The following is a 26,016-nucleotide window of genomic DNA, read 5'->3' as shown; positions in this document are numbered from 1 at the left end:
TACAAAATCTACCACTTTATTTTTCTATCCATCCATCTGTCTATCTGCATTTCACTCCTCCACACACAGACATAAACACACGCACACACACACACACACACACACACACACAATTATTAGTCCCTGGAGTTCCACCAAGGTAGATCCAGAGTGTTTCCTGACGGAGCTTAAAAACATCTGGAGGGCCTGTTGAACACACACACCCACACGCCAATGCAGACATTCACACATGCACACAGCTCCTTTGTTTCTAAATGTTTCAGTCAACTAACGTCACCATCGAACATCCACTCCATCTTTGGCACACTTGTTTGTTGGCACACGCTCACACATCTGTAGGACATGATTGCACAGAGACAGGCTATGGCCCAGAGGATGTTTGTGGGCGGAAAATACTGAAGGGGCAAGAAATCTGTTAATTTACTGGAAATGATCAGACTGATTCTATTTTTTGAAGAAAAATGTTGCACAATTTTACTCTAATGAAACAACATTTAGAATTTTTTTGGTAATACTTTCATAAATAGGCACTTACGGTCAAGGATAACAAAGGTCTATGTTAAGTGTCATGAGAGAAAAATGTTTATTTTAAAAAGAAAATGGTTCCACCGCTAGTTTCTGTATATTTTACACATTTCTTAACTAAATTTTCTCCCCTTTTTTGTTATCTATCAATACTCTTGTATGAACTTACTCGTTAACACATACGCACATTGCTTTTCTACAGACTAAACAAATAAAACTACACAAAGCTAAGCTTAGTTAAACTAAGTTAAGCAAAACTAAGCTAAGTGAAGCACGGCAAAGCTTAGCTAAGTTAAGTAAGGCAACGCTGAGTTAAGTAAAGCAAAGCACCGCTAAGCTAAGTAAAGCAAGGCAACGCTAAGCGAAGTAAAGCAAGGCACCGCTAAACTAGGTAAAGCAAGCCAACACTAAGCGAAGTGAAGCAAGGCAAAGCTTAAACAAGGCAACGCTATGCTAATTATAGCAAGGCAATGCTAAGCTAAGTAAAGCAAGGCAACGCTAAACGAAGTGAAACACCTTAACGCTAAGCGAATTGAAGCAAGCAAACGCTAAGCTAGGTATAGCAAGGCAGAGCTAAGCTAAGTAAAGCAAGGCAACACTAAGCTAAGTAAAGCAAGGCAACACTAAGCTAAGTAAAGCAAGGCAGAGCTAAGCTAAGCTAAGCTAATTAAAGCAAGGCAACGCTAAACTAAGTAAAGCAAGGCAACACCAAGTTAAGCAAGGCAAAGCTAAGCTAAGCTAAGAAAAGCAAGGCAACGCTAAACTGAGTAAAGCAAGGCAACACTTAGCTAAATAAAGCAAGGCAACGCTAAACTAAGTAATGCAAGGCAAAGCCAAGGGATGTGAAGCAAGACAAAGCTAGGCTATGTTTTTATGACGATGAAAGTCTGTAGTTTCATACTACACAGTTTAAGCTTAAGGATTTGTGTGCGCTTTATTTGTGAGATAGATATGGGGATATGCCTTTTGTTTCATTACTAACTAGCAGTGTTTCTGAACGCTGATAGCTGGGGCGCTTGGGAATCTTCAGCAATCAATGATAGTGCACTTATAGCACTAAGGCTTTTCAGAACTCATTTGTAAAATATTAACAAAGGAAATCAAGTCTGTGAAGCTGGTTTCTGCTGCCCCATTCCCAGGAAGATTCTTTCAGGGCCTCGGTCCAAAGCAGCTGAAAGCATCATCGAGGGATTAACAGTCAGTGGGCCCCAGGGCAAGCAGGAAGTTATGTAACTTATCTACAAGCTTGAAATGAAACATGGATTCGAACAGGAAAGGGATTTTCACCTCTGGAGAAACCGCTTCAACCCTTTTTCATTCCAGTCAGGACCTTGGCTGCATTGTTCTGCACATGTTGTGGATGACCCATTGTTTTCTTTGGTTGTCCCAAGAGCTAAGCCATTGCATACTTTACTCTAATCCACTGGTTATTGGTGTATGTCTTTCTTGGATAAAGTTAACAAACATTCCTTATATGGTTCTCCCAGACAAAGAACAGATCAGGCTTCCTTTTGGGTGTCTATCAGTAAAATCTTCCTTACAGTAGGCTACAGGAAAATGTTTTTAGGTCATAAGTCATAAGGTCATAAGAAAACAGTCCATTTAAAAAAAGAAATGAAAAGTGAATGGTCATATTTACTCCCCTTACTTCAAAATAAAATAAGAGTGCTGGAGAGTGTCAAATGTGTCCTGGCTTCAGTCTTTTTTAGTTGAAGTATGCCTGGTTGCAGCCAAGACAATCCTTAATGCAGAGATAACGGTGCAGGATGAGTCAATACTATTATATTACCCTGCTGCTGAGAAATTGATTAAAGTGAAAGAAAAACTTGAATCATTTCCAAGAATCATCTTGGTTCCAGAGAATATGTTCTGTCAAACAAAAACTTTTTTTTAACGTAGATGATTTATGAGCAGAAAGGAAGAGGAAAATCAGCTGGAGGGGGGAAGTGTAAAACATTTCCTATGTGTCACAAACTGTCAGTAAACCACACCTACTGGGCGACAATCCACTGCAGCTCTTGTATCAAGTTGCACTTGATATGTACCTATGTTTCCTGAGAAACACACCAACTCTTTACTGTCATATTATGATGACGTGTATAAAAGCAGAACTAGATGACGACTGGGGATTTTGCTAGTTGCTGATTTGATTTATAGTGATATGCTCGACTTGAGAAACCCATTCAGTGTGTTTAGTCACACATATTACAGAAATAGTTAAACTAAACAGTTAAAAACACATTCTATTCCCATTTCATTCATAAGAAAGATCCAGAGCTAAGCATAACAAAAAACCATAACAACACATTGGTCAGATATTACAGTGTATTTTCATTGACATTACATGATCTAACCTGATGGGGTTGCAGTTGTCATAAAATACGCTTTTGTTTTCTCAATCGATTATTGTTGGAATATACATTTATGTGATTTCACTTAAAACTTTAGCTTATCTATAATACATGCTGTGTAACACGGCTTTAATATTTGTGTTGTGGTGAACTTGGTCTATGGATAATTATTTTGGACGATTAAAGAGTAGGCCTAAATACGGTTATCATTCGTATTATGATGGCCATTAACTCAGCTATGTAGTTTAATTATACCCACTTTAGATTATCTTAAATGTTTAACATTTCGTTATTTATGTTATTTTATCTTTCCCTTATTTTCACAGTTATACTGGCTGTATCCTGAATACGTTTTTTATTGATAAATGCATATCGAGGCAGAGAGCAGGTGGATGAAATGGTGTCGGTCCCTTTAAGAAAAGTCACATGACGGTCACATGACGCGGAAGTGGCGTGAATTGTTTGAGCGTTGTTTACATCAACAGCTTCTCGTTTGCGTACCGCATGCAGCCGTAGTGAGTAAATGAGTAGGGGAAAACAGTTACATTATTATTATTCCTTCAAAATAAATTTATATTTATATATTTAAACTGGAAGGCGCTTTATTTTCTTTGTTACAGCAGGTACCGCTCAAAGCCGAGGTAGGATATATGTGTTTAAACGATATTACAGTAAACAGACTGGTTATTCCGCATGTATAAGCTTTGTTTAACTAGAAATAAAGTACCAATCATATTTGTAAGCCTCCCTACTATATTTTTAAGGTGTACTCCAACTCTGACTGCCTTTAACATTTAATTTCCGTCTTTTTCAGGAATAACAATAAGTGAAAACTGAGCAGTTTGGATGAAGTGACCATGAAGCAGGACAGTGATGCTACAAACGTCCCTGCATGTTTCATATCAAACCATGAAGGTTTTCTTGGAAGCATTAAAAACTTAATTAAAGACTTTGTAGTGACTGAAATAGACATCAATGGACAGCATGTAAACACAGAGGCAGCTACACATGCACAAGCCTGTGCCTCCTCACATAAATACAATGAAACCAGTGCAGAAAGTAGGGACAACAGTCATCACTCAGTCTCACAGGACACTGATGATGCAGCCGATTGTGGTGCAGATGCCACCATTCCTAGTCCATGCAGCTTTGATTTAAGTGTCATTTTAGGTCAGTCAGTCAGTGAGGAGCTCGAGCAGTTTGTGTTGACTCTCAAGGATGAAAACATAACCAAACAGGAGCTTTCCCTGGGATACTTCTCGGACAAACACCACAGAGCCAACGTCCACCGAGCCGTCAGACACCGCTTCCCTTTCCTTATGACTGTCACCATCCAGCCAGAGATCAGGGTTAGGGAAGACCCAGACTACAGAGAGCTCTCCCAGCTGGTCACAGAGGACGAAGCAGAGGACTTTTTCAGGTTTATTGATGCCAAAGTGCGTGGATCGTCCTATACGTTTGGACCTGATGACGATAAGGATCACAGGACGGCCGTCCATCACTTCCTGAGCAGAAGGTTTGGGAAGCTTGTGGAGACGAAAAGCTTCAGCGACCAGGGAACGACAGCGATCACAGTCAGGCTGAGAGAGCAAGGGAGGCCGAAGAAGAGGACAACAGAGGAACGAAAGGAAGAGGAGGTTTACACTGGTGAGGCAGACAGTTACAGTCACAGGCACATTGATAAGCTGTAGGATGTAGGAGAAATGATTTCTTATAAGTGTATACGTTTAATTAAAACACAGCTGTGTTTCCTCTCTTCCAGCTTTCACTCTGTGTAAGGAGAACCTGGAGACTCTGGAGGCCATCAGCTACATGGCTGCAGCTCTCGGGGTCCTGCCGTCAGATTTCACCTATGCTGGGATCAAAGACAAGAGAGCCATCACGTACCAGTCCATGGTGGTCAAGAAGGTCTCACCTCAACGGTAGTTTTGAGTTTCCTTCATGTTTCACTTCTCACATAGCTTCAAAATCAATACTAGATAATATGGTCGCAACCGAGGTCTTTGTTTCTACTCCAACTACTTATTTATTCATTCATCACCAGGTTGAAAGAGAAGACCGCAGAGTTCGAGAAGAGAGGGATGCGTCTGTCTCAGATCCTCTCCGTCAGCGAGCCTCTCAGGCTCGGGCGGCTGCAGGGGAACCACTTTGACCTGGTTGTCCGCGACCTGAGACCACACGGCGCCAGTGACACGCACACCTCTGTGGCAAACACACACACTCGGCTGGCAGCACTGGTACAGGAAGCAGTGGAGAATGTTGAGGTATTATTTTTACATTTTTGGAGTGACATTGTTACAGACTTTTTGTCTACAATATAAGATCATCAGCCTCATTAGCCAAAATTCATTCTAATATATACACTGAACAAAAATATAAACGCAACACTTTTGTTTTTGCTCCCATTTTTCATGAGCTGAACTCAAAGATCTAAGACTTTTTCTATGTACACAAAAGGCCGATTTCTCTCAAATATTGTTCATAAATCTGTGTTAGTGAGCACTTCTCCTTTGCCGAGATAATCCATCCACCTCACAGGTGTGGCATATCAAGATGCATGATTATTGCATAGGTGTGCCTTAGGCTGGCCACAATAAAAGGCCACTCTAAAAGTTTTATCACACAGCACAATGCCACAGATGTGGCAAGTTTTGAGGGAGCGTGCATTTGGCATGCTGACTGCAGGAATGTCCACCAGAGCTGTTGCCCGTGAATTGAATGTTCATTTCTCTACCATAAGCCGTCTCCAAAGGCGTTTCAGAGAATTTGGCAGTACATCCAAGCGTGTAACCACACCAGCCCAGGACCTCCACATCCAGCATCTTCACCTCCAAGATCGTCTGAGACCAGCCACCCAGACAGCTGCTGCAACAATCGGTTTGCATAACCAGAGAATTTCTGCACAAACTGTCAGAAACCATCTCAGGGAAGCTCATCTGCATGCTCGTCATCCTCATCGGGGTCACGACCTGACTTCGTCGTCGTAACCGACTTGAGTGGGAAAATGCTCACATTCGATGGTGTCTGTCACTTTGGAGAGGTGTTCTCTTCACGGATGACCCCAAGATCCTGAGGCCCATTGTTGTGCCATTCATCCACGACCATCACCTCATGTTGCAGCATGATAATGCACGGCCCCATGTTGCAAGGATCTGTACACAATTCCTGGAAGCTGAAAACATCCCAGTTCTTGCATGGCCAGCATACTCACCGGACATGTCACCCATTGAGCATGTTTGGGATGCTCTGGATCGGCGTATACGACAGCGTGTTCCAGTTCCTGCCAATATCCAGCAATTTGGCACAGCCATTGAAGAGGAGAGGACTAACATTCCACAGGCCACAATCAACAACCTGATCAACTCTATGCGAAGGAGATGTGTTGCACTGCTTGAGGCAAATGGTGGTCACACCAGATACTGACTGGTTTTCTGACCCCCCCGGACCCCCCAATACAGTAAAACTGCACATTTTAGAGTGGCCTTTTATTGTGGCCAGCCTAAGGCACACCTGTGCAATAATCATGCTGTCTAATCAGCATCTTGATATGCCACACCTGTGAGGTGGATGGATTATCTCACCAAAGGAGAAGTGCTCACTAACACAGACAAATTTGTGAACAATATTTGTTCAGTGTGTATATATATGTCAAAGGTATACCCAAATATAAATGTATATGTTAAGGGTAGTTTTGTAAGTGTTTACGAAATACAAAGTATCCCTTGTTGTTCTTTGCAGGCCAGAGGTTTTGTCAACTACTACGGTCCACAGAGGTTTGGGACGGCGCAGAGTGTTCAGTCTGACCGCGTCGGGCTGGCTTTACTCAAAGAAGACATGGTAAGTGTTGCATAAAATTATTTTTTTACATGATCAGATGTTACCACCCTTGGTGCAGTGAAATTTGTTCCTAAAAGCTGCACCAGAGAAACACTGTCAGAGCAGTTTCATATCTGTAAATAAGTTCACATTGATGCCCTGTTGTGATCTGTGTTGTGTGGGTCAGGTGGGCGCTGTGCGTCTCTTCTTCACTCCGGAGGAGGGCGATGATCCTCAGAGCCAAGCAAAGAGACACTTCCTTCAAACAGGTGCATAACATTGATTTGTTTTTCCTGAAAATGGACGAAAAGGATGTGAAAGTGTCTTTTGAGGCATATTTCAACTCAGAGTTTCCAGGAACTATGAGTTTAGTTGTCCAGTTCCTTTATTTATTTCATCCTGTTTGGTAGGAGTCATCTTCCTTGTTTTTGTGGTTTTGAGAGCAGCTTATGTATCAAGTTTATTACTAACTGATTCCCGTATCTTAAAATGTTGTGAATAACTTGAATGTGAAAAGTCGCTTCTGCTTCTCTGCGCCAGATAACGCTAAGGAGTGTTTAGCGTTGATGCCGTTGTCGAAGGCCAGGGAGCGGCTGATGCTTCGAGCCCTGAACCGCTACGGAACAGGTCCGGATGGTTGTGCCCAGGCCTGGCTCAGCCTGCCGCACAGCATGAGAGTCTTCTACCCACACGCCTACTGCAGCAGGTCAGCTACAAGAAAAATGGCTTCAAAAAACCTGCTCAATTAAAAAACTTATTGTAGCCTTGGCTATTGAGCTCCATTGCAGCAGCTGAGAGATAAGAATATTTACATATCGATGGAATACTCCAATGTTTCATTTTTTAATTCTTTAACAAGATCTTGAATGATTTGTATTATTTGAACAAAATGATTCAATATGGTCATAAATCACAGAGATATTTGTGCTGAAATGACTGTAAATGTGTTTGTCAGAGTGTGGAACGAGGCGGTGGCTCACAGGCTGACCACACTGGGACACAGTGTCAGGCGAGGAGACCTGGTGTGGATGCAGGAAGGGGAAAAAAAGATGGAGGACACTGGTGAAAGCAGCTCGCCTCAGGTATGAGTAATATTGGCTTAAAACTACAATAGCTTAACCTCAGGGCTTTGATGGAAATGTGCAAGCAAATGCCTTTTAAGTCTCTCAAAATAAATGGAAAGGAAATGAGAAGGTAAAAAAGGCAAAAAGAAAAATGATTTAATTTTTGGAGACTAAAATCTTCATTTGTATTTTTAATTTTTTGCTATAACTCTTGTCCAAAGTCCAAATGTAAAACCTCTCAATGGAAATTGTCCTAAGTGTCATGAATCTTACAGAGTAAAGGGGAAAAGTTATCTTCCATATGAGGGAAAAGGCCTTTCTGGCCCAATCCCAATCTCCACACTCACGGACTTTGAGGCGCATTCCCGGTAAGTGCGTGAGTGCTTAGTGCTGTCCCACTGTCAGATCACAGAGTGTGTGAGGGCTCTGATGCGGACTTTTTAACGCCAAATTACGGACTTTCCGTGAGTCCACATATCTGCAGACTTTCCTGAGGGACTTACCCAGGGTTCACAGCAAACTTGGTGACGTATACAAACGTGATTGTCCAGCCCCCCATTAAATGTAAACGAATGTTTGTACATTTAAGTAGTTCAATAAAGTTTGACCAAAAATTAATAATAAATGTAAATAATTCGAGCATGGACAGTGACGGGAACCGCAAATACGTTTATCTGTAAGTGACAACAATTAAATATTCGCAAATGATTAACATTAATGCCTTTCTGACTTTTGATAGTTTGTTAAATAAAGCTTATCTTATCTTATCTTAAAATAAACACTGTAAGATGCACAAAGACATGCTGCAGGTCAGCTTTTTTACTTTTTACCATTCGTCATTTTTATGCAGTTCTCGGACCCTCATGGACTCACGCACTCACGCACTGGACGCCTGACCCCATTAAAATCTGTGAGTGTTCAGTGTTTAGGCTTTTGGGTGGAGATTGGGATTGGGCCTCTGATTTATGTTGGGTTTGCAGGTCGCAGGTCAGTAGGTACTCATGTCATCTCTTTCTTGGGCCATTTCTCACACTAGTTCTCTTTTGACATTTACATTGTGGGAGTTTGCAAATAGAATGTAAGTAGGGCTCATTCAGGAAACCTTGTCACTGTAGTTATTAAGTGTTAAGCTTAAATGTCCGACAGTTCTGGATATGACAGAGCAGAGCTGATATTTGTGGTTGAATCCCGCCTATGTTGTTCACACTGTAACTCTGAGGTTTAACACTTATTATAACGTATGTTATATTTACATATTGGGCCTATTTTGCACACATCATGTCACTTGTTTTTCCAGATCCATGTGGTGACGGACCAAGAGGAGCATGACGGAGTGTACACACTGGGACAAGTATGTTAAATTCTTCTTCTTTAAATTCTCCTATTGTTTTTCCTCACTACCGTCTTTGTATCTTCCTGTCAGGTGTTGCTACCAATGCCGGGAAACACCGTAAAGTATCCAGAGAACTCCATGGGCGCGTGGTTCCAGGAGAGACTGTCCAGAGACGGACTGGACGGCTGTCGCTTCAGAGTCGGCAGCCTCAAGCTAAACCTGCCAGGCTGCTACCGCCCCCTGCTGTCCTCTCCGCGCAACCTTCGCTACCAGCTGAAGGGAGCGGCCTGTGGGAGAGGAGGAGGAGGAGAGGAGAGAGGAGGCAGCAGTAGAAGAAGTGAAGGGCAGGTGAATGGAACAGCAGATGAAGAGAAGCAGGACTCGCTCACTCTGACGTTAAACTTCGACCTGGACTCGTCGTGCTACGCGACTATCTTCCTCAGAGAGATCATGAAGTGTGACCCCTGAAGGTCACAGGACATTGTTCCTGCTGTATTTCTACATATTAGTTTTCTTTTTAGTGGGAAAGAACTTTTTTTGTAACCCAACATTGTGATTCATTATCAGTAACCTTTTAGGTTTGTTGTTAAAGTCATGAGCATAAGAACATTGCAAAAAACAAGCATCATGTGCAATTGATAAATGTGAAAGTCAAAGTGTAAAAAAATCTGAACAGTATTTGTGTTTAAAATAAAATAATAATAAAAAAAAACATTCTGATTTCATCCATACCCAGATGCAGAACACAGACTTAGAGATGGGTAGAGGTTGTCCAAATGGTTGCAGAGGGAAAGATGATATGGCAGATTGAGGCAAGCTGAGGTTGTGAGCGTGTCTGGTGGAGTGAGGCAAGGTGCGGTCTTTATAAATACAAAAACACTTTTTAGCTTTTATGTCTTCATTGAGGCAGAGAGAGAGGACAGTGGATTGTGTTGGAAACAGGGGAAGAAAGGAGGGGGATGACACGCTGCAAACAGCTGAGGTTGGGAGTCAAACCCGTGGCCATTGCATCAAGGACTGTAGCCTCTGTATATGGGACACGCTGCTGAGCTACTCCAATGGCCCACTTTTTCTGCCTTCTAAAATAGCACAGTAGATATGGCTCTCTGGTACTTCCAGAAAATGTTTTACTAAGGTCCAGAACTAGTTTTAATTTAAAGCTTTGAACATCTTTTATGTGCATTGGAATAATTAAAAAATGAGTATTTACATTAAATTGCCTCTTGAATTTTTATCTTTCATTGCTACCAGGAAAAAAATCCACTCTGGTACGAAAGGCAATGAATCCAACCTGTATGAACAATACATCATAATATCCAAATGTTACATTTTGTCCGACCTATTTATATACATAAGGGCAGGTTAAATACCAGAAACTGTGCAATGTAATACAATTTTGCAGCAACACAATCTGCAGCCTCCATACAGTTGCATCAACACCATATTAAAGCCTTAGCAGCCAGTTGAATAAGTAGACATAGCTAAATCTAATTGTAGCATGCATAGTTACTGATTCAGCATTCTTCATTTTGTCACTTTAGATTTTTAAACACTGGACGCTAACGATTAGAATAGGGATTGGGATGCTCTGTTTTGTTTTGTTTTTGCTATTGTAATGTCAGATTATCACCACTAGATGGAGACAAAGCACAATAATAGTCATATTACAAAGGAACCCCTTTTCCTGTTAAGAAAGTTTCAACTTATTAATAAATGTATGGATGTTCAATATCTTCACATTACCCTCAGCCATGCATTATCATGAGTTCCTTATTGCAGAGGAAACGAGCTGCATCAAATGAACAAAATGTATGTTATTAATGAATATATTATACTCCTAGACCAAATCCAATATTCCAGTTTATACAATCCTATCATTAAAAAAAGATGTACAGCAGCAGGACAGAACCAATATATAAACACAATGAAGCATATAAATTGAGTTTAAGTATCAATCTGTATTCAAACTGAGCTGTGCCAGTCATTTTTTAATGAGAATGTTTAAAGACAGCAGCATATAAAACCTCCCTCATAAATGATTTAATGCAGACACACCTCTGGGCTATTTTTAATACCTGCTACTATAAGCTCTATGAAAAATGGACTGTCTATACGCTTGTTTTAGTTGGAGGTTGGTTCTGACACGCAGCCTGTCACAGCGCTGTGTGATAAAGTACCTGCCTGTAAGCTAAACTCTCTGGCAAAGCGACGCATTAGCAGTAATGAGTTTTGAAATCCTTGCAGTAACACTTACAGATTTAATCCTATACGTATATCGACAGTTTCAGTGTTTCTCGCTTCGGACGTCAAACTTAATCCTGACAGATAAATTCTTCTTTATGTTTCTTACACTCAGAACAGGAGTCGTGTGCAGGTCGAATCACCGTGCTCCCCCAGGTGTCAGAAAGGCTGCTAGTGTGAAACTATTTGACCTCTCTAGAGCATCATGACTTTAAACAGTCTTAGCTTCACCTCCTGTTTGTCCAAGTCAAAATGTTTACTTACTCTAAATCTGAAGTTAATCCAATATATGAAGTCATATGTGTTGGAATATTTTTCAGTGTTGCACAACTCTAACTAGTCTTAACTCTATCCAGCTGTGATTTTACATATGCTTTGTGCATTGCATTGTGGGTACACCTGGCTAAAAACAATGCAGTTTAATAGGACAGTCCTTCAATAAAACCTGAATTTGTGAAAGTTATACTATTGATAATTTGATTTGTAGTTAGTATTTTGTCCATCTCAGTTATATCAATAAGGGTAGTCAATCAACTACCTCAATTCAATAAAAATAACCAACAGCACACTGTGTATGAAAAATAAAACATGTTTAAATATCCTTTAAAACAAAGAGAAATCCCATCATTGCCTACAAATGTCATTAAAACAGTTATTTTTGACAAAGTAATATCATTGGACTAGAGGCATTCCAATATAGAGTATAACAGCACTGGGAGATTTGATCACTCCTTTTATGGTGTTCTTAATATGTCAACTTGCATGGTCTTTGTCTAGATTGATTGACATGCCATCAAAGCGACTATCAACACACTCTTACTTCACTGGTCTAGTAATAAATAGAAACATACAGACAAATGTAAATGTACAAATCAGTAACAGCTGTGCAGATATTCAGCATAACAGCACTCCCTCCAGTGCAATATTGCTAAAAATATAAGCTATATTGCACTGCACATGTGTGGCCTAGCATAAATCCGGTTGAGAAGAGCATTGAGCAGTATAATCAGTCTGATTTAACATTACAGATATTGACAACAGGACTATATCTTGCTGCTATACCTCCTTTCATGCAGAAGTCGATGACTGACTTCTCCACATCCTCATCTCAGCCGGCTGTACGTATTGACCCACTTCAGCAGCAAAGACGACAACTTTACTACACATCTCGAGCAAAGGCCTGAGAATAAGAGGAAAGTCAAGGGTTATGACGTATAGTAATGCATTTCTCCTCGCACAGAGAGATGGAGGAAGAGGAACAAGCTGGAGGTTATGAAAGACATTTACCATGAGGCAGGAGGGCAGTATGGCTTTCTCTGGCTAAGTGCCATTGTTTTTTTTTCAGCCCTTTAAAGGCCCTGATAACAAATTTCCTCAATCAGCAATGAGGTCCGATGTAAACAGTTTCTGCTCGGGTTAGGACAGCTTTTACTATTTCACATGAAAGATTTCTGGGTTTTTCCTCTGCTGTTCTTGCTGGTTTAAAGTGGGCGGGGCTCTGTTGGAAAAAGTTGAAAGCTGAAGAAAGTCAAATAATTATTTCTTTATCGCATATGTTCTGGCTTGATCAGCCTCTTCAGAGCTTATGGTCATGCAAGTAGTTGATACACACGCATCTCCTCATTCATGATTAGACATATAAACACTACCAGCGACCTTTGACCTTTGTGTGGCGTCTATCCTCCAGACAGTTGATTGGCAGGCAGCTAAACCCGTGTTTTTACTACCGCAGACGCTGATACGGGACTGTGCATGAGGGAATTTCTGAAAACCTTCATGCACGTGTGTGTTTGTGAGCTTGTCTGTGCCTGCGAAAGAGAAAGCAAAAAAGTGTGTTTTTTCTGGGCCCACGTTGCCGCACGAGCGGCTGCAGAGCGCAGTCCAGACGTGACAGTGTGTGTACACAGTACAAGGTGGCTTGGAGGTCGGAGGAAAGCAGAAGCAATACTGTTGTTACAATGTTGACATGCATTTGGACTAATGGCCGTTAAAGAAACAATCCCCCCTACTGTTATGAACACTTTTTAACAGTATGTGATTGTGAATATCCTCCGCTTAGTCTTAAGGACTTCCAGTGTTTTCTTAAGAGCTCCTACACTTACAAGGCAGGCATTTATTTGAGGGATTTATGTAACAAATGCACCTAAATAATGAATGCTCATTCATTAGATTTTGAGACTGAAATTGAAGCTAACTCAGGTGCAAAAGTTCAAACCCACCCGTGAAATACTTCAAATTGACATTAAATCCCTAAAAAATGACATTTGTCTTTTTTAAGTGCTTTTTAAGAGAGCTCACCTTAATTCTTACACAAATTGTGTTTCATTTCGCAGAAAAATCAATCATCAATAAAAACCCTCATAGCTGGACACATGAACACTGGCAGGACTTGACCTTTTCATTCAGGAAAGTGCCATTCAACAGTAAAGCCTCTGCGCTGCCCAGGGGCTGCTCAATCACCCACTTAGTGTACTGGAGTCAGTGTCCCACATGTGAGAGGCCCGCATGTGGCGCATACACTGACCCAATAACTGCAGCCGAGCTATTGACAAGTGGAAAAACAAACAAACAATGCTGTGTCAAATGAGATTGATTAATGGATAAAGTAATGCTGCGGCGCTTTGGGAGCGACACCGGGTGATGCATATGTAGAGCAGTTTTATCCATACGACAAATTTAGAGCGTTTGAGTTAAAAGAAAAGGTGATATAAATTCATTTTTAAATATAAGCTGAAAAAAGTCTTTCCAAGAATAGTGATTAATCTCAAGGTAGCATGTTCAAGGTTTTTCCCAAAAAGCAGAAGTTGTTCCAGTGCCAGCGTCGGGAAACCGCAGTTGCACTTGAAAGCCCCGAGGTGTGAGTGTGTTTTACTGTGTGATAGTGAATCAGACGCTGGTGAAGCCTTTCTTGGAAATGTCATGATCATGCATTAGAAACCAAAATATGATAAGGTTATGTCATATTGTTGCACACTAAAAATCTATATTATAGCTGTAAGTGAAAAACTAGTAAAAAAAATTATACGTTTATGTATGAAGAAAGGATCAAACTCAGCTTTTGGCGATCATAAAAATATATAAAAAGCCATAAAAAAAATCAAAAAAAAGGCCCTCTAACTTTTGGATCAAAACCACTTACTCTGTCCAGTCAGTGGAAAAACTTCATTTCCTGCCCTGTTTGTGACCCAATGAGCAACCCAACTTTTAACACACTCAGGCACAACACCAGGGGACTCGTGGTGAACTGCCTGCACATGAGCCAGTAATTGGTTACTTGCTACAAGTGGGAATTTTTCTCACACTGTAAAAGTTAAGAAAATAAAACAGTTAAACCCTGGCCTGTGTACAGTGAGCACTCTGTGGCAGAGTGGAGGAACCTGTTGGCTGACTGCAAAGCACAGAGAGGTGAAGGCTAGCTCATTGTGTTTAATGACGTCGCTCCACCAGTTGAGACAAATGAACCGTAATGCTATCTAAGCTAGCTCCAGCATAAAAAAGCATATACTTTCTGCAAAAAATTGTTTTAACATTCAGTTGAGGTAATGTTTTTCATTTGGTAAATAACCATGAGTTAGATTGTAAGATCAATACCACTTTCAGGTCATTAAATATGCAGCTAGACCTGGGAAATGATTAGCTTAGCCGCGCCTAGCTTAAAGACTTAAACAGCTAGCATGGCTCTATCCAAAGTTTAAAGAAAGTATTGATAGCAGCACCTTTCAAATAAGTAGCTAACATAAGTTTCCTGTTAACTTCATATGTAACCAGAAGTTGTCGTTTTATGAGCAGGTATGTTCTAAAACTGTTTCTTTGCAAGGGGGAGCAACTTCCTGGAGCTGCCTTGAAACCTCATGGCTACAAGTCTCCAGGAAGTAACTGAGGTCAAAGACAGTTATGTTATGTTCAGATAGAAAGTGTAACAACTTTTTATTGTACACCATTTGTGGGCACAGTGTGCAGTGTGTGTGAATTTGTCCCAAACAACATCTGCATCAATGTTAGTTGTTAGCTAGCTAGCGTTTGCGATATTGTAGTGTGCCCATGGTTGTGCTACAGCTAAGCCTCTGACATATCTCAGAACTCACTTCAGAACTCCTCTAGTCTCTCATTTTTTCTCTTGGCTATGTGCGTTTGAAAAGTGGACTCATGAAGACCTTGGATATAAGAAATATTTGCTGTAGTTTAAGTCACCAACCCCTGTTGCGTCTTTTTATTACTTTTGTACACAACAGCGCAGCCTCTAAAATTGAACTTAGATTCATGTATGTAGACCCCTTTTCCATACCATTCCACCAATTTTCCCTTTTCCAGTATTAATGCTAGGTTAAGCTAACTGTCTCCTGGGTTTAACTATTCACAATAAAGTAAGTAAGCTTGTTCCTCTAAATGTCTTTTGCTGTGTAGTGTCTTGTATTCTTTCTTCGCCTTCCTTGCTTTTTATTTTCCATCAGTCTTTGGTCTAGCTGATTTGGAGCGTCCTGTAATTACCTTGTTGGGTAAATCCTAGCTGTGTGTGTGTGTGTGTGTGTGTGTGTGTGTGTGCGTGCAAAATATGTCCGTGTGTGTGTGTTCATAGACAGATAGGAATGAAAATGGGAGGCAGGCCACTTTGGAGCAGCTGCACTGGTGCGTCTGTTGGGTTCAGTGCCCGAGGAGGAGAGAGAGCGAGCTGTCCTCATGGTGATTGATGGCGCCGCTTCCTGTCCTGGTTGAGGTTATTGAGGAGCGCTGAGGGACCATCGTTATTTCCTGATGCTCTTAAATATCCTTCCCCAATCCACCCAACAGTCCCCTTCATATTTTTCACTTTCCCAGTCCATCGCCCCCTCGTCTGAGAAGCCCAGTTCCCCTCGCTTTCCCTCTTTAAGGAATGGCAGATATTGTTTACATACGGCCGGCTGATATCTCCATATGCCAAATTATCTACACAGTATCTCAAATCCGGCCATGCTTAGAGCATTAGATAATATGTGGTGGAAAGTAAAAGCACCATTTATCAGATATGTAGGCAAACAGACACATTATAGCCTGCTTAAACTGTATATGGCACATACTTAATACCATTATTCTCTCTTTGTGTATATACAAACAGTCAGGCATCAGGCCTATGGAACATTTATCTCTCCTGTGTTTGTCCACTCCCTCTTTTCACCCAGAGTTTTCATGTCTGTTCTTCTTCTACCTTTTTTCCTGTAACATCTTTTTACTTTATTTTCTGCAGCATACGTTTAAAGAAATAGTTTCACATTTTATCACTTATCAGCACTCTTGAGAGATAGATACCAGGTGTCTGTATGCTAAATGTAAAGCTAGAGCAAGGGGACTGTTAGCTTGACCTAGCATAAAGCCTAGAAGGAGAGTTCCATGGGGGTTTAATTGCTGGACTATTTCTTGGTCTGGTACAGCTGTCCAGGAGTATAGATTCAACAAACAAGATTCAGTATGTTAATTACTAAACTTAACAGGTGCTGGTAAGTTTTCAACCCTTTGGCAGAGCCAGGCTAGCTGCTGGGCCAGGCATTCCTGTTGGATACAAGGCTAAGCTAAGCTAGTTGTCTCCTAGTTCGAGCTTTATCCTTAAAACATATAGGCATTGAAGTCTTAAGTCTCACAAAAGTAGTCTAGTAGTAGTAGTAGTAGTAGTGTTTTCCTAAAATCACATCAGAACTATAAAATCATTTCTTCCAATTGTTTGAAAAGCATTCTGGTAGACCATGAGCTTCTTTTAACCAATAAACCACAAAGCATGTATATGACTGCCAAAGCATACAATACATTTTGAGACTTTCCAGGAAGCCATTAGCCATTAGTCAGAAGAGTTTGCTTAAAAAGAATGAATGTACTTGCTAATAGTCAGAAATCCATCACCAGCAAACATTTCGACGTTTATTAGACGTTTAATCAAAGTTGGTCATGGAGGTCGATATGACGTCTCGTAGAGGGGCTGACATGGAAGTTTTTCTGACGTCGGTTTTATGACCGACGTCGTTTCCACAGCTCACAGATGTCATCAATATGTTTTCATGTTGGCAAATGGTCTAAATATAGTTATGTTGTGACTCGACGTCTTTTGGACTTGTTTGCCAATGTGCTAGTGGCTACATTTGCTGTTATTAGCATAACATATCTGAACCTCCAAATCAACAGTTTGTGTTTGAGTTGCATTGTGGGTAACATGGGGGCGCAAAAAGGAGAAGAATGCATGGAATAAAGAAGTAGACATACTTTTTGTTTTGAATTAAATGATGTATTTTAGATGGATTGCCTACCCTACGTCAATCTTCAAATTTTATCCACTTTAAGTATGTGTATCTTTTTCTAATGTGCTACCTACGTAAATACTATTGATTCTCTCCGGGCCTTTTGGAAGCACAGCTTTACAAAATGTGTTGTTGTTGATAAATGTCCCTGTTTGTCAGCGTTAAATCTAAGACATCTGAGTTTCCCACGGGCACTTAAAAGGACCAAGAAGAAGGGTTTGGAGACACAAGCGTGCTAACAACCAGTCAATGCGTTCATCTGCATAATTATGTAACAATACTTTGAGAATTAAAAAACCTGAATGTTATAATTATGTGTCTTCAATGTTGTGGACTGAGACAATTTAAGTTGGTCCACGTTTTTGACATGGAAGACCACCAGCATTTTCTATAAGTGTGAGCTCACTCCAGCTCAACTGAGCATCACTTTGCTGGTCTGTGAACCCAAATGACATTAACCGCCGGTGATGAGGGCAGAGTCTGAGAGCGAGAGCGCACAAAAAACAAAGGGGTAGAGAAGCAAGAGCACAAAGTACAGCGTACGCAACAGTTCAATGTCTAATTAAATTTAGTATGAGGGGCATTTGCCAAGAATGGAGCCATTGTTTGGGGGCATCTGGAAAAACCTGACATGCATCTGTGCGTGTGGTTCTTTCAAAACCGTTGTTCAGCACAGGAAATGGATATGGTTCAGTAAGAAGGAGAAAAAGTGGAAGGAAAATCTTTTATTATCAGCATTGAATTGGTGAAATTCTGCTGTGTAGAAACAACAGATGGGAGGATTTTAAAACTGTTCAGGCCACACAGGGAGGAACAGATATGATTATTGCTTTTTCTAGATGTCCGAAATGATAAAACATAACGACTCCGATACACAATCACACCATGACTGATCTAAAACTCCCTTCCCCTCTGTTGCTGAACTCTCTTATCAGCTCGTTGCTCTGATTTGTGTAAATACAGAGGCTCAATGGACCGCCATGGCCTCTTTGTTTTTCATTGACATGGTTCTTTGGAGCAGCACAAAGCCTGCATGTCTCACTGATCTCCTATGGGAGTTCAACACATTCAGATAGAGACATGAGAACATCCGTCACAGCCAATTTATCCCAAATAGATTCATCTCCTACGCCAACAAAGTCAACCTGTCAAGAGACGTCTCATTGGAGGGCGAGTACAGGACGCCATGTCCTCTTTTAACTGGATGTTGGAGATGTAAAGGAGGTTTACTTTCACTTCTCCAGAGAGAAATACTCAGGATAGCAGGTCATAGAGAATATTTACTTCTATACTTAAAATACTTGACAGGAAGTGAGGATACTTTGGCTCATTTATCTACCTGCATTGCTCCAGAAAGTCCTTAGAGTCAAATGAAGACAGATTAAAATGCAGAGAGTATGACTAAACTAATGTACTGTTTGGATGGAGGTAACCAAATATCTCAACAACTATTGGATGGACCGCCAAGAAATTTGGTACATTTGGTGCATTGGTATGTTCATGTTCCCCTCAGGACAAACCCTTCTAACTTTGGTGAGTTGAATACTCTTGCATCAGCTCTACTTTTTGTTGGTAACCAAGTTGCTGAAAGTATTAAACATTAAAACTGAAACATCAGCATGTCATCAGCAGACTGTGAGCACAATAGTGTAGTGATAATGGCATTTAGGTGAAAGGACTGCTGTGCCTTAGTACAGACTCCCAAAGCTGCTTCAGACTGCTCATGTGATCAGTGCGTGACGGCTGTGTCGCAGGACTGCTCTTTAACGTCAGTTGTTATTAATTAATTAATTTTTTTTTTTTTTAGATAATTTTTGGGGGCTTTTTATGCCTCTATTTTAGAGAGAGGACAGTGGATAGTCGGCAAAGGGCCGAGGGCAGGAGTTGAATCTAGCCCACCACATCGAGGACAATAGCCTTTGTATATGGTCGCCGATTTAACTGCTGAGCTCAACTGGTCAACAATTTATTTTTTATTAACAAAATGTAGGTTAATTATTGCTTCTGTGAGAATTTTGACTTTTGAGTTTTTGTTTTTTGTTTTTTTAGTAAAACGGGAACCGCAATAAGGAGCCTTTGTTACATCACGCTTAGACTACTGTAACTCTTTGTTTGTTGGTCTCGACCAATCAGCATTGCGCCGTCTGCTGACTGGAAAGAAACGGCGTGATCACATCAGTCCCATCCTTGCATCTTTGCACTGGTTGCCCGTTAATTTTAGGATCCAGTTCAAGTCTTTATTAATTGTCTTTAAGTGTTTAAATGGCCTGGCACTGTCTTATTTATCAGAGCTCGTACAGCCTCACAGTACTTCCAGAGCACTTAGGTCGTCAATCCAGCTGCTCCTGGCAGTACCTCGGTCCAGACTCTCTACTCGTGGGGACAGAGCCTTCTCAGTGGCGGCGCCAAAGCTGTGGAACAGCCTACCTTTCCAGGTTAGAGCTGCACAGTCTCTTGAGCACTTTAAAACATTACTGAAAAGCCATCTTTTCTCCATATTTCCTCCTTTTAGTCCCAGCTAAGCGAGAATTCTTGGCTTCTATTTTAATTTTAATTTTATTATTATTATATTTGTGTATGATTATATTGTATTTCTATTGTATTTTAATAACTGCACAGCACTTTGGTCGACTTAGGTTGTTTTTAAGGTGCTTTATAAATAAAGCTTGACTTGACTTGACTTAGGGCCTGGTCAGACAGAACGCATTTTGCAAGCTGTATAACGCAAGGTGCAACAGTTATTTTGTAAACTGACAGCAGGCCCGCCTCTCCATTTATCTGATTGAACAATGAGAAAAAACACCAATGATGTTGGGCGCTTTTCTGCGCTCAGAGAGTTTCGTCAAAAACGCGAGGCGCACAGAGCAGACAGACACGAGACGCAAAAGCAGCTCGCAAAAAGCGTCCCTCTCATTGAAAAAGCCGCTCCCAGTTGCTTAAAGTCGAGCTGAAATGGCATTTCGAGAGTATCTAGCTTCCGTATCGTGAGGTATTTCCGAGTGAAACAGGACGTGCAGGCAGGACATATCATTAGAGGGATTTGATTTGATCGTTGAGAAGTGGGCGTAGACAGACGTTCTCCACAGCGCAGTAGCTAGCTAACTGACCGAGCATTCTTGGTGCTCTACAGATGACATTTTTCATTTCACCTCGACTTTAAATGTACTCTGTCTGATCGGGACCTTTTAAGTGGCTACCAAACCGCTGCCCTGGGAACACATCAGAATAAAAGCATTGTGTTCAAGCAAGTTGACATACTTTACTTTTAATGCCTGTGACGTATTCTACGAGAGGGGACATTAATTGTGCTCATACCAGAGTTTTTTGGCAGAACGCGGCTTGCGGTAAAAATAGGCAAGCATTGTATTTTCTACACTTTTGGCAGTGCAGCAGCATAACTCTCCTGCGACCAGTCTGAAGGCTCTAACCTGTTTACATGCATTTGAAATAGAAATTAAACCCACTGCTCAAGCGTGCAGTGTGAAGCTACAGTTAGTCTTGTCGCATGATATTTTTCAAGCCTGAGGGTATTTTTTCTTTCAGAAGACAGTGTTCTAAAGATTATTTTTAACTATGAAGACAATTGTAAAATTATTATCTCAGAAATTTGCTAAGTAGTGGTCCTGAGGCTCTATGTGTGCTTTGTGTGGACACTGAAATTGCGTAAAACAAGCTGGCACTGCTGAACCACTATCGCCTCAAATATAAGAGCTACTACTCTAATATTGAACTGTTTTTCTAGAACTAGATCACATTGGCATCAGACCAGGGTGCGAAATTCATCAGCCTCTTTCAAAAGCTCTGATCAATCCTACTACTCTGTGTAACCTTGTGTGCACGGCGGTGGAAAAAAACGCTCATATTGTGTCAGCCTGACAAAGACTTCAGGAATGACTCAGGACTGCAGCTCTTGACACCGGCGGTCAGATTTGTTGTGAAGTCTGCGTGATTTATCGAGATAAGGGCTGAGTGGCTGAATACCAAGTAAATTTGATTTTCAACAGGAGTCATCTTCTGCCTCTGAGGGTTTATCTTTCTCTTTTTTGATGCCTTATCTGTCAGAGCGGATCAGGGAAACATTGTCGTGTGGGAATATCCTGCATTCGTGAAACGTTCAAGGCAGATTCTACCGGGGTACATGCTGCATAACACAACAGTGCTTTACTTTTATCACATCTGGGTTATTGCTTCAACCTTTTCTTGTGTTTTCTTGTTGCTCCACCGGGAGCAAAGACAGACGAGGAGAGGAAGGCAAATTACCCTACTTGGGTATATTTAGACTCGATGGTTAAAGAAACATTATCTAAAGGATATGGCTGATAAGGAATTGAAAAAGCAAACAGTGTGCTCATGAGCAATTACGTAAGTCGACTCTCTAATTCTGCTCTCCAGCTAAGAGCTGACTTGGGATTAGCAGTGCTGATGGCCTCGTGCGGCCCAAAAGATCAAGAAATAAGTGGATATAAATTGTTCCAACCAAACCCCAGTCCTTCCTAAACTTGTTTCTCTGTCTCTCTCACAAAAGAGTTTCTTTGTCTCCATTTGTGTCACTTTTTAGTCTCTGCTTTTTGTCTGTTCTATTCCTTCCTCTCCCGTCTCTGCAGTAACTGACTTAATAGACTTTGAACGGCTTGTTAGGAAAGCCAGACCTCTGTGGTTTGGAGAGCATGTGATGGTCAGGCAGGCTGGGTTTGAGGTGTTGTCACACAGCTGCTCTATACGACTACAAAGTGGAAATTATGACTCCTCTGAGACATCCGAGACGAATTGTTTGAGCCTCTTTGTTGACTCATGATGAAGTCGCTTGTCAAATGACCAAACTTGAACAGAAGGATTCATTATATTGTGGATATTGAGTGTCAAGTGTTGGGCCAATAAAATCAGCAAAGATTGGATTTGGAAATAAACTCTTCTATGAGTTGTAACTCGTGAGATGTCCATCTGCTTTCTTTGGATATGCATTGAAAGTTCTTAAAGCTATTTATTGATAGTTTGATTGACTTTAACAATGGGTGAAAGGACTATTGTGTAGTGGGAAAGGGATCGCTCATAATGACAAACCTAGAGAAAGTCATATTCTTTTATTTTGGAAATTGTTTATTCCGGTGTTGTGCCTGAATGTGCTAAAAGAGCGTGATCACTGAACGTACTCATATTCTTGGGGAACGGTGAATTCATAAACGAGAACCTGAGTGTAGTTCACAATGAAGACAGTTAACGACCACGATTTGCCAAGCACTATTAAGGCAGCGGATTTAACTAGCATGCATTCCGTATGGCTAATGCTGCTAGCAATTCAGACAATGCAACTACTGGTACTGCTGAAGCCAGTTCTTTTGAACATTTGAAGGAGTTTTACGAAGAAATCACGACATATTCCAACGGGGAAAAAGGCACATTTTTGTGCAAATTGTGCACGCCGGGTCTGAAGAAACAAGTCCCAACTATTTCGAAGCGACACTTCGAGTTGAAGCGTCCGGCCAGTCTTGGGAAATATCTGCGAGTGAATGATGACTACAAGAAATCATTGCTGCTACTGAAAAGAGTAGCTCGGTGCAGCTCAAAAAAACCAACAAATAAATAAACGTGAACTAGTTCAGTTAAGTGTGACACACTGGTTCATTCACTCTCAGAGTTCAAAGTGTTGTTTCTGGCTGCAGTAAGGAGCTAATTTTAGCGAAAAAGCTATTCAGTAGCTAGAAAGTCAAAATTGTACCTCTTTAGTTGGTGATGACCAACACAAAGCTCAAAGGATAGCAGATGTTAAATTTATATTCTCAAGGTACCCAGAATTGCATCTCTAAGTTGACGCTAACGTAGCTTCTTAGCTGCTGTGAAAATAGGCCCTTGTTTGCCGTATCAACTTAAGATGCAAACTTTAAAGGTTTCTCTTGCACTGAAATGTCATAGTAAGCAGTTGTCCGTTAACGTCCCAAGTGAAAGGAAGGCAAGTCAAAATTTTCTATGTAAATTTAGCTTAGTGTTTATTGCCAGTGCGTCATTTCTGAAGGTGACACTGGAAAACTTGTGCGATTGTCATTTACTGTTTGACCAGGATGGAGGACCTTCTCTAACTTCTTTACATTTAAACTGAGCATAAAGCATACAACACTTGCACACTGGAAAAACTATAACGGTGAAACGTTCACATTTGCACTTAAGGAAATCCCCAAATTAAAGAGAACACTTACATACGTGCCTTAATAGAGTGCTGGGTCATTACAAACTGCCAAAAAAGCCTCAGTATATTTTGGCGTTGATTCAGTATGAAGTGTGTGACAGTGATTTAAATGATCCCAGCGGTGCTCATACGGGTTGAGGTCTGGGACAGCCGTGAGGTTGTTTCCATTGCAGCTGAATGGGCAGGTTGCAGCACCTGAGCAGCTGTTACTTCTTTTTCAAGAATTTTAATTGACACATAGTCCAAGTTCCTACGTCTGCTGGGCAGCTTTAGTTTCAGCTCGCTAAAACAAACCCTACCTCCACTCTTAAGTTGGAATCTACATTAATGCACTGTAAAATATCGGCCTGTTAGCTTCTGCAGTGATGTGTCGATCAGATAAGGACACGCCCCTCTCCTGCTGGATTGCCTTCCCTGTCCTCACAAGTCCTGCTGGAGGTATGATATCAAATGACACATTCCCACACTCCCAGTCAGGCACGGGAGGTAGGGCGTAATCCGGCCCCACGCACGTGCCGTGTTGTCTCTGCCAGGACTGGCCCACATAGATGAGGGATGAAGACACCTCTGTGTATGATCTACATAGCGATGACCTTGTGTTTGTTCAAACTGTAAGAGTAAACAGAGCGGAAAATGCACAAGAGATGAAAAAGTATGCACACATACGTAGATGTACACTGAGATAAAGATGGAGACGAGCTCAGGCTGTCGACCAGATTACGATGATTATCAGACGGTTGTGAGAAAAAGGTGAAAAGACAGAGGAACAAAGACAGATAAAAGAACTAGCAATGGTATGTCAGGGAGAAAATGAAGACAGAGTTTAGCATCAAGAAATATGAAGAAATCAGCTTTGTTGCGATTCTCAGACATGCCCCATCTCCAGCGCTCTCACGGGACAGGTGTAGCTATAGCAGCCAGTTAGCTTACCTTCCAAAAACTTCTCTCACTCTTGGCAAGAATGGGAATAAATCATGTGGAGCTATTCTTCTCAAGGAAATAAACCTCAGACATCTAAGTAGTTCTTGACATTTAACCCAGACGCTAAAGTTTCTGTGATGGACAGCACGTCTGATCACACTGCCAAGAGGTCCTTGAGTTTTGTTAAGTGTCTCTAATGTTCATGCTCTTCTCATGGTGACCTTTTGTTGTCTGCCCTCCTTGTGCTTTTACAACCCACTCGTGGGACTCGTATTCCACAGGTCGAGAGTGTAAAGGGTGAGAAACGGGCGTCGAAGATCAGCACCGTCACGAGAACGGCTGGACAATGGCCATTTTACAGTCGGAAAGAACGCCTTTTAATGGCTTTCAGTCTCAAGGGGGAAAAAAACAAGGGCTTACACAAAATCTGCAACCAATCCATTACCCACAAGCATCAGGCTCTCTACATCCCAGTATCACCGGGTTTACGACACCACATCCACATGTTCAGCGCTTGCTGGCGGGTAAACAAACATGTGTTTGTGATGTTTATTGTTTCTGGCTTGAGGTTTTACCATGGAGCGTACAGTTTCATCATGAAAAAGTGCTGTCGAACCCATCAGAGCAGAGTGCTGATTAAGGGCAGATCTGCTCGTAACAATAGAAAAGATCCAAAAAAAGAGTTGAACTGTTGGTTTTATAGGACATAGTAAAGGAGCTGTATGTTACTGATACTGTATGTCACTGATTGTATTGTATGGACCCGAGGCTTGGAATCCGTCTTGCTAGCTTAGCATAAAGAAACCCACACTACATATTAAGTAGGACTTTGGGGATGTTTGTGCTGCCATGGAAAACAATCATTTCCATTTTGTTGGCAATCAGACCATTTTTTATCCAATGGGACAACTACCCTGATTGCAAACCTCCACCCATGGATCCGATTCAGAGCAGTTCCATGGTGGTCTTTGGTTGTCAGTAGCCTCTCCTCCAAGAAGGAGGACCAGTGTCTTAGAATTTAATTTAACTGGAAAACAAATAAAATGATCTCATGGGCTGGCAAATACATATTCAGACTGCTTTTAAGAAAAAGTGTAAGTACATTTTTTAAAAAGAGGTGGTCCGTGTCACTGGGTGGCAGGTTATTAGTGTCGCAGGCCATCACCTTCACCCTGGACTAAATCTCCTTAGCAATGTCCCAGACTAAACTCCATACGACAGGATTTAGCGAATGGCGTCTAAATTAGCGTGTGATAGTCCCTTAATGCCTCTGACTTCTTTTTTTTTTCCATTGCCATTTCCCCCCCTTCTTGGCCATGTGAAA

General features: G+C 41.3%; 1 protein-coding gene across 2 annotated transcripts; it reads left to right on the top strand.

Moving 5' to 3' along the window:
- Positions 1–3,367: 3,367 nt before the first annotated feature.
- On the top strand, positions 3,368–9,757 carry pus7l (pseudouridine synthase 7 like). Of its 2 annotated transcripts, XM_069671234.1 has the most exons (11): positions 3,368–3,517; positions 3,691–4,523; positions 4,639–4,798; positions 4,921–5,140; positions 6,615–6,713; positions 6,880–6,961; positions 7,233–7,398; positions 7,648–7,774; positions 8,607–8,666; positions 9,054–9,107; positions 9,180–9,757. In XM_069671234.1, the coding sequence occupies exons 2-11, from the start codon at positions 3,734–3,736 to the stop codon at positions 9,555–9,557; spliced, it is 2,136 nt and encodes a 711-aa protein (XP_069527335.1). In that variant the 5' UTR covers positions 3,368–3,517; positions 3,691–3,733; the 3' UTR covers positions 9,558–9,757. The 2 variants fall into 2 exon arrangements, with proteins under 2 accessions (XP_069527335.1, XP_069527336.1); XM_069671235.1 differs by lacking the exon at positions 8,607–8,666.
- Positions 9,758–26,016: the final 16,259 nt, after the last annotated feature.

The sequence above is a fragment of the Semicossyphus pulcher genome, unplaced genomic scaffold, assembly GCF_022749685.1.
Source record: "Semicossyphus pulcher isolate SPU_LCO1_2020_fin unplaced genomic scaffold, fSemPul1.0.p SCAF_20, whole genome shotgun sequence".
NCBI lineage: Eukaryota > Metazoa > Chordata > Actinopteri > Labriformes > Labridae > Semicossyphus > Semicossyphus pulcher.
The sequence above is the reverse complement of the archived record's forward strand: the minus strand, read 5'-3'. Positions and strand labels throughout refer to the sequence as shown.

Coding starts and splice junctions, on each gene's coding strand:
- pus7l (XM_069671234.1), top strand. CDS start 3,734: ATGAAGCAGGACAGTGATGCTACAAACGTCCCTGCATGTTTCATATCA. Junction 6,714..6,879: donor CTTTACTCAAAGAAGACATG/GTAAGTGTTGCA, acceptor TGTGTGGGTCAG/GTGGGCGCTGTGCGTCTCTT. Junction 7,775..8,606: donor GTGAAAGCAGCTCGCCTCAG/GTATGAGTAATA, acceptor ATTTTTATGCAG/TTCTCGGACCCTCATGGACT.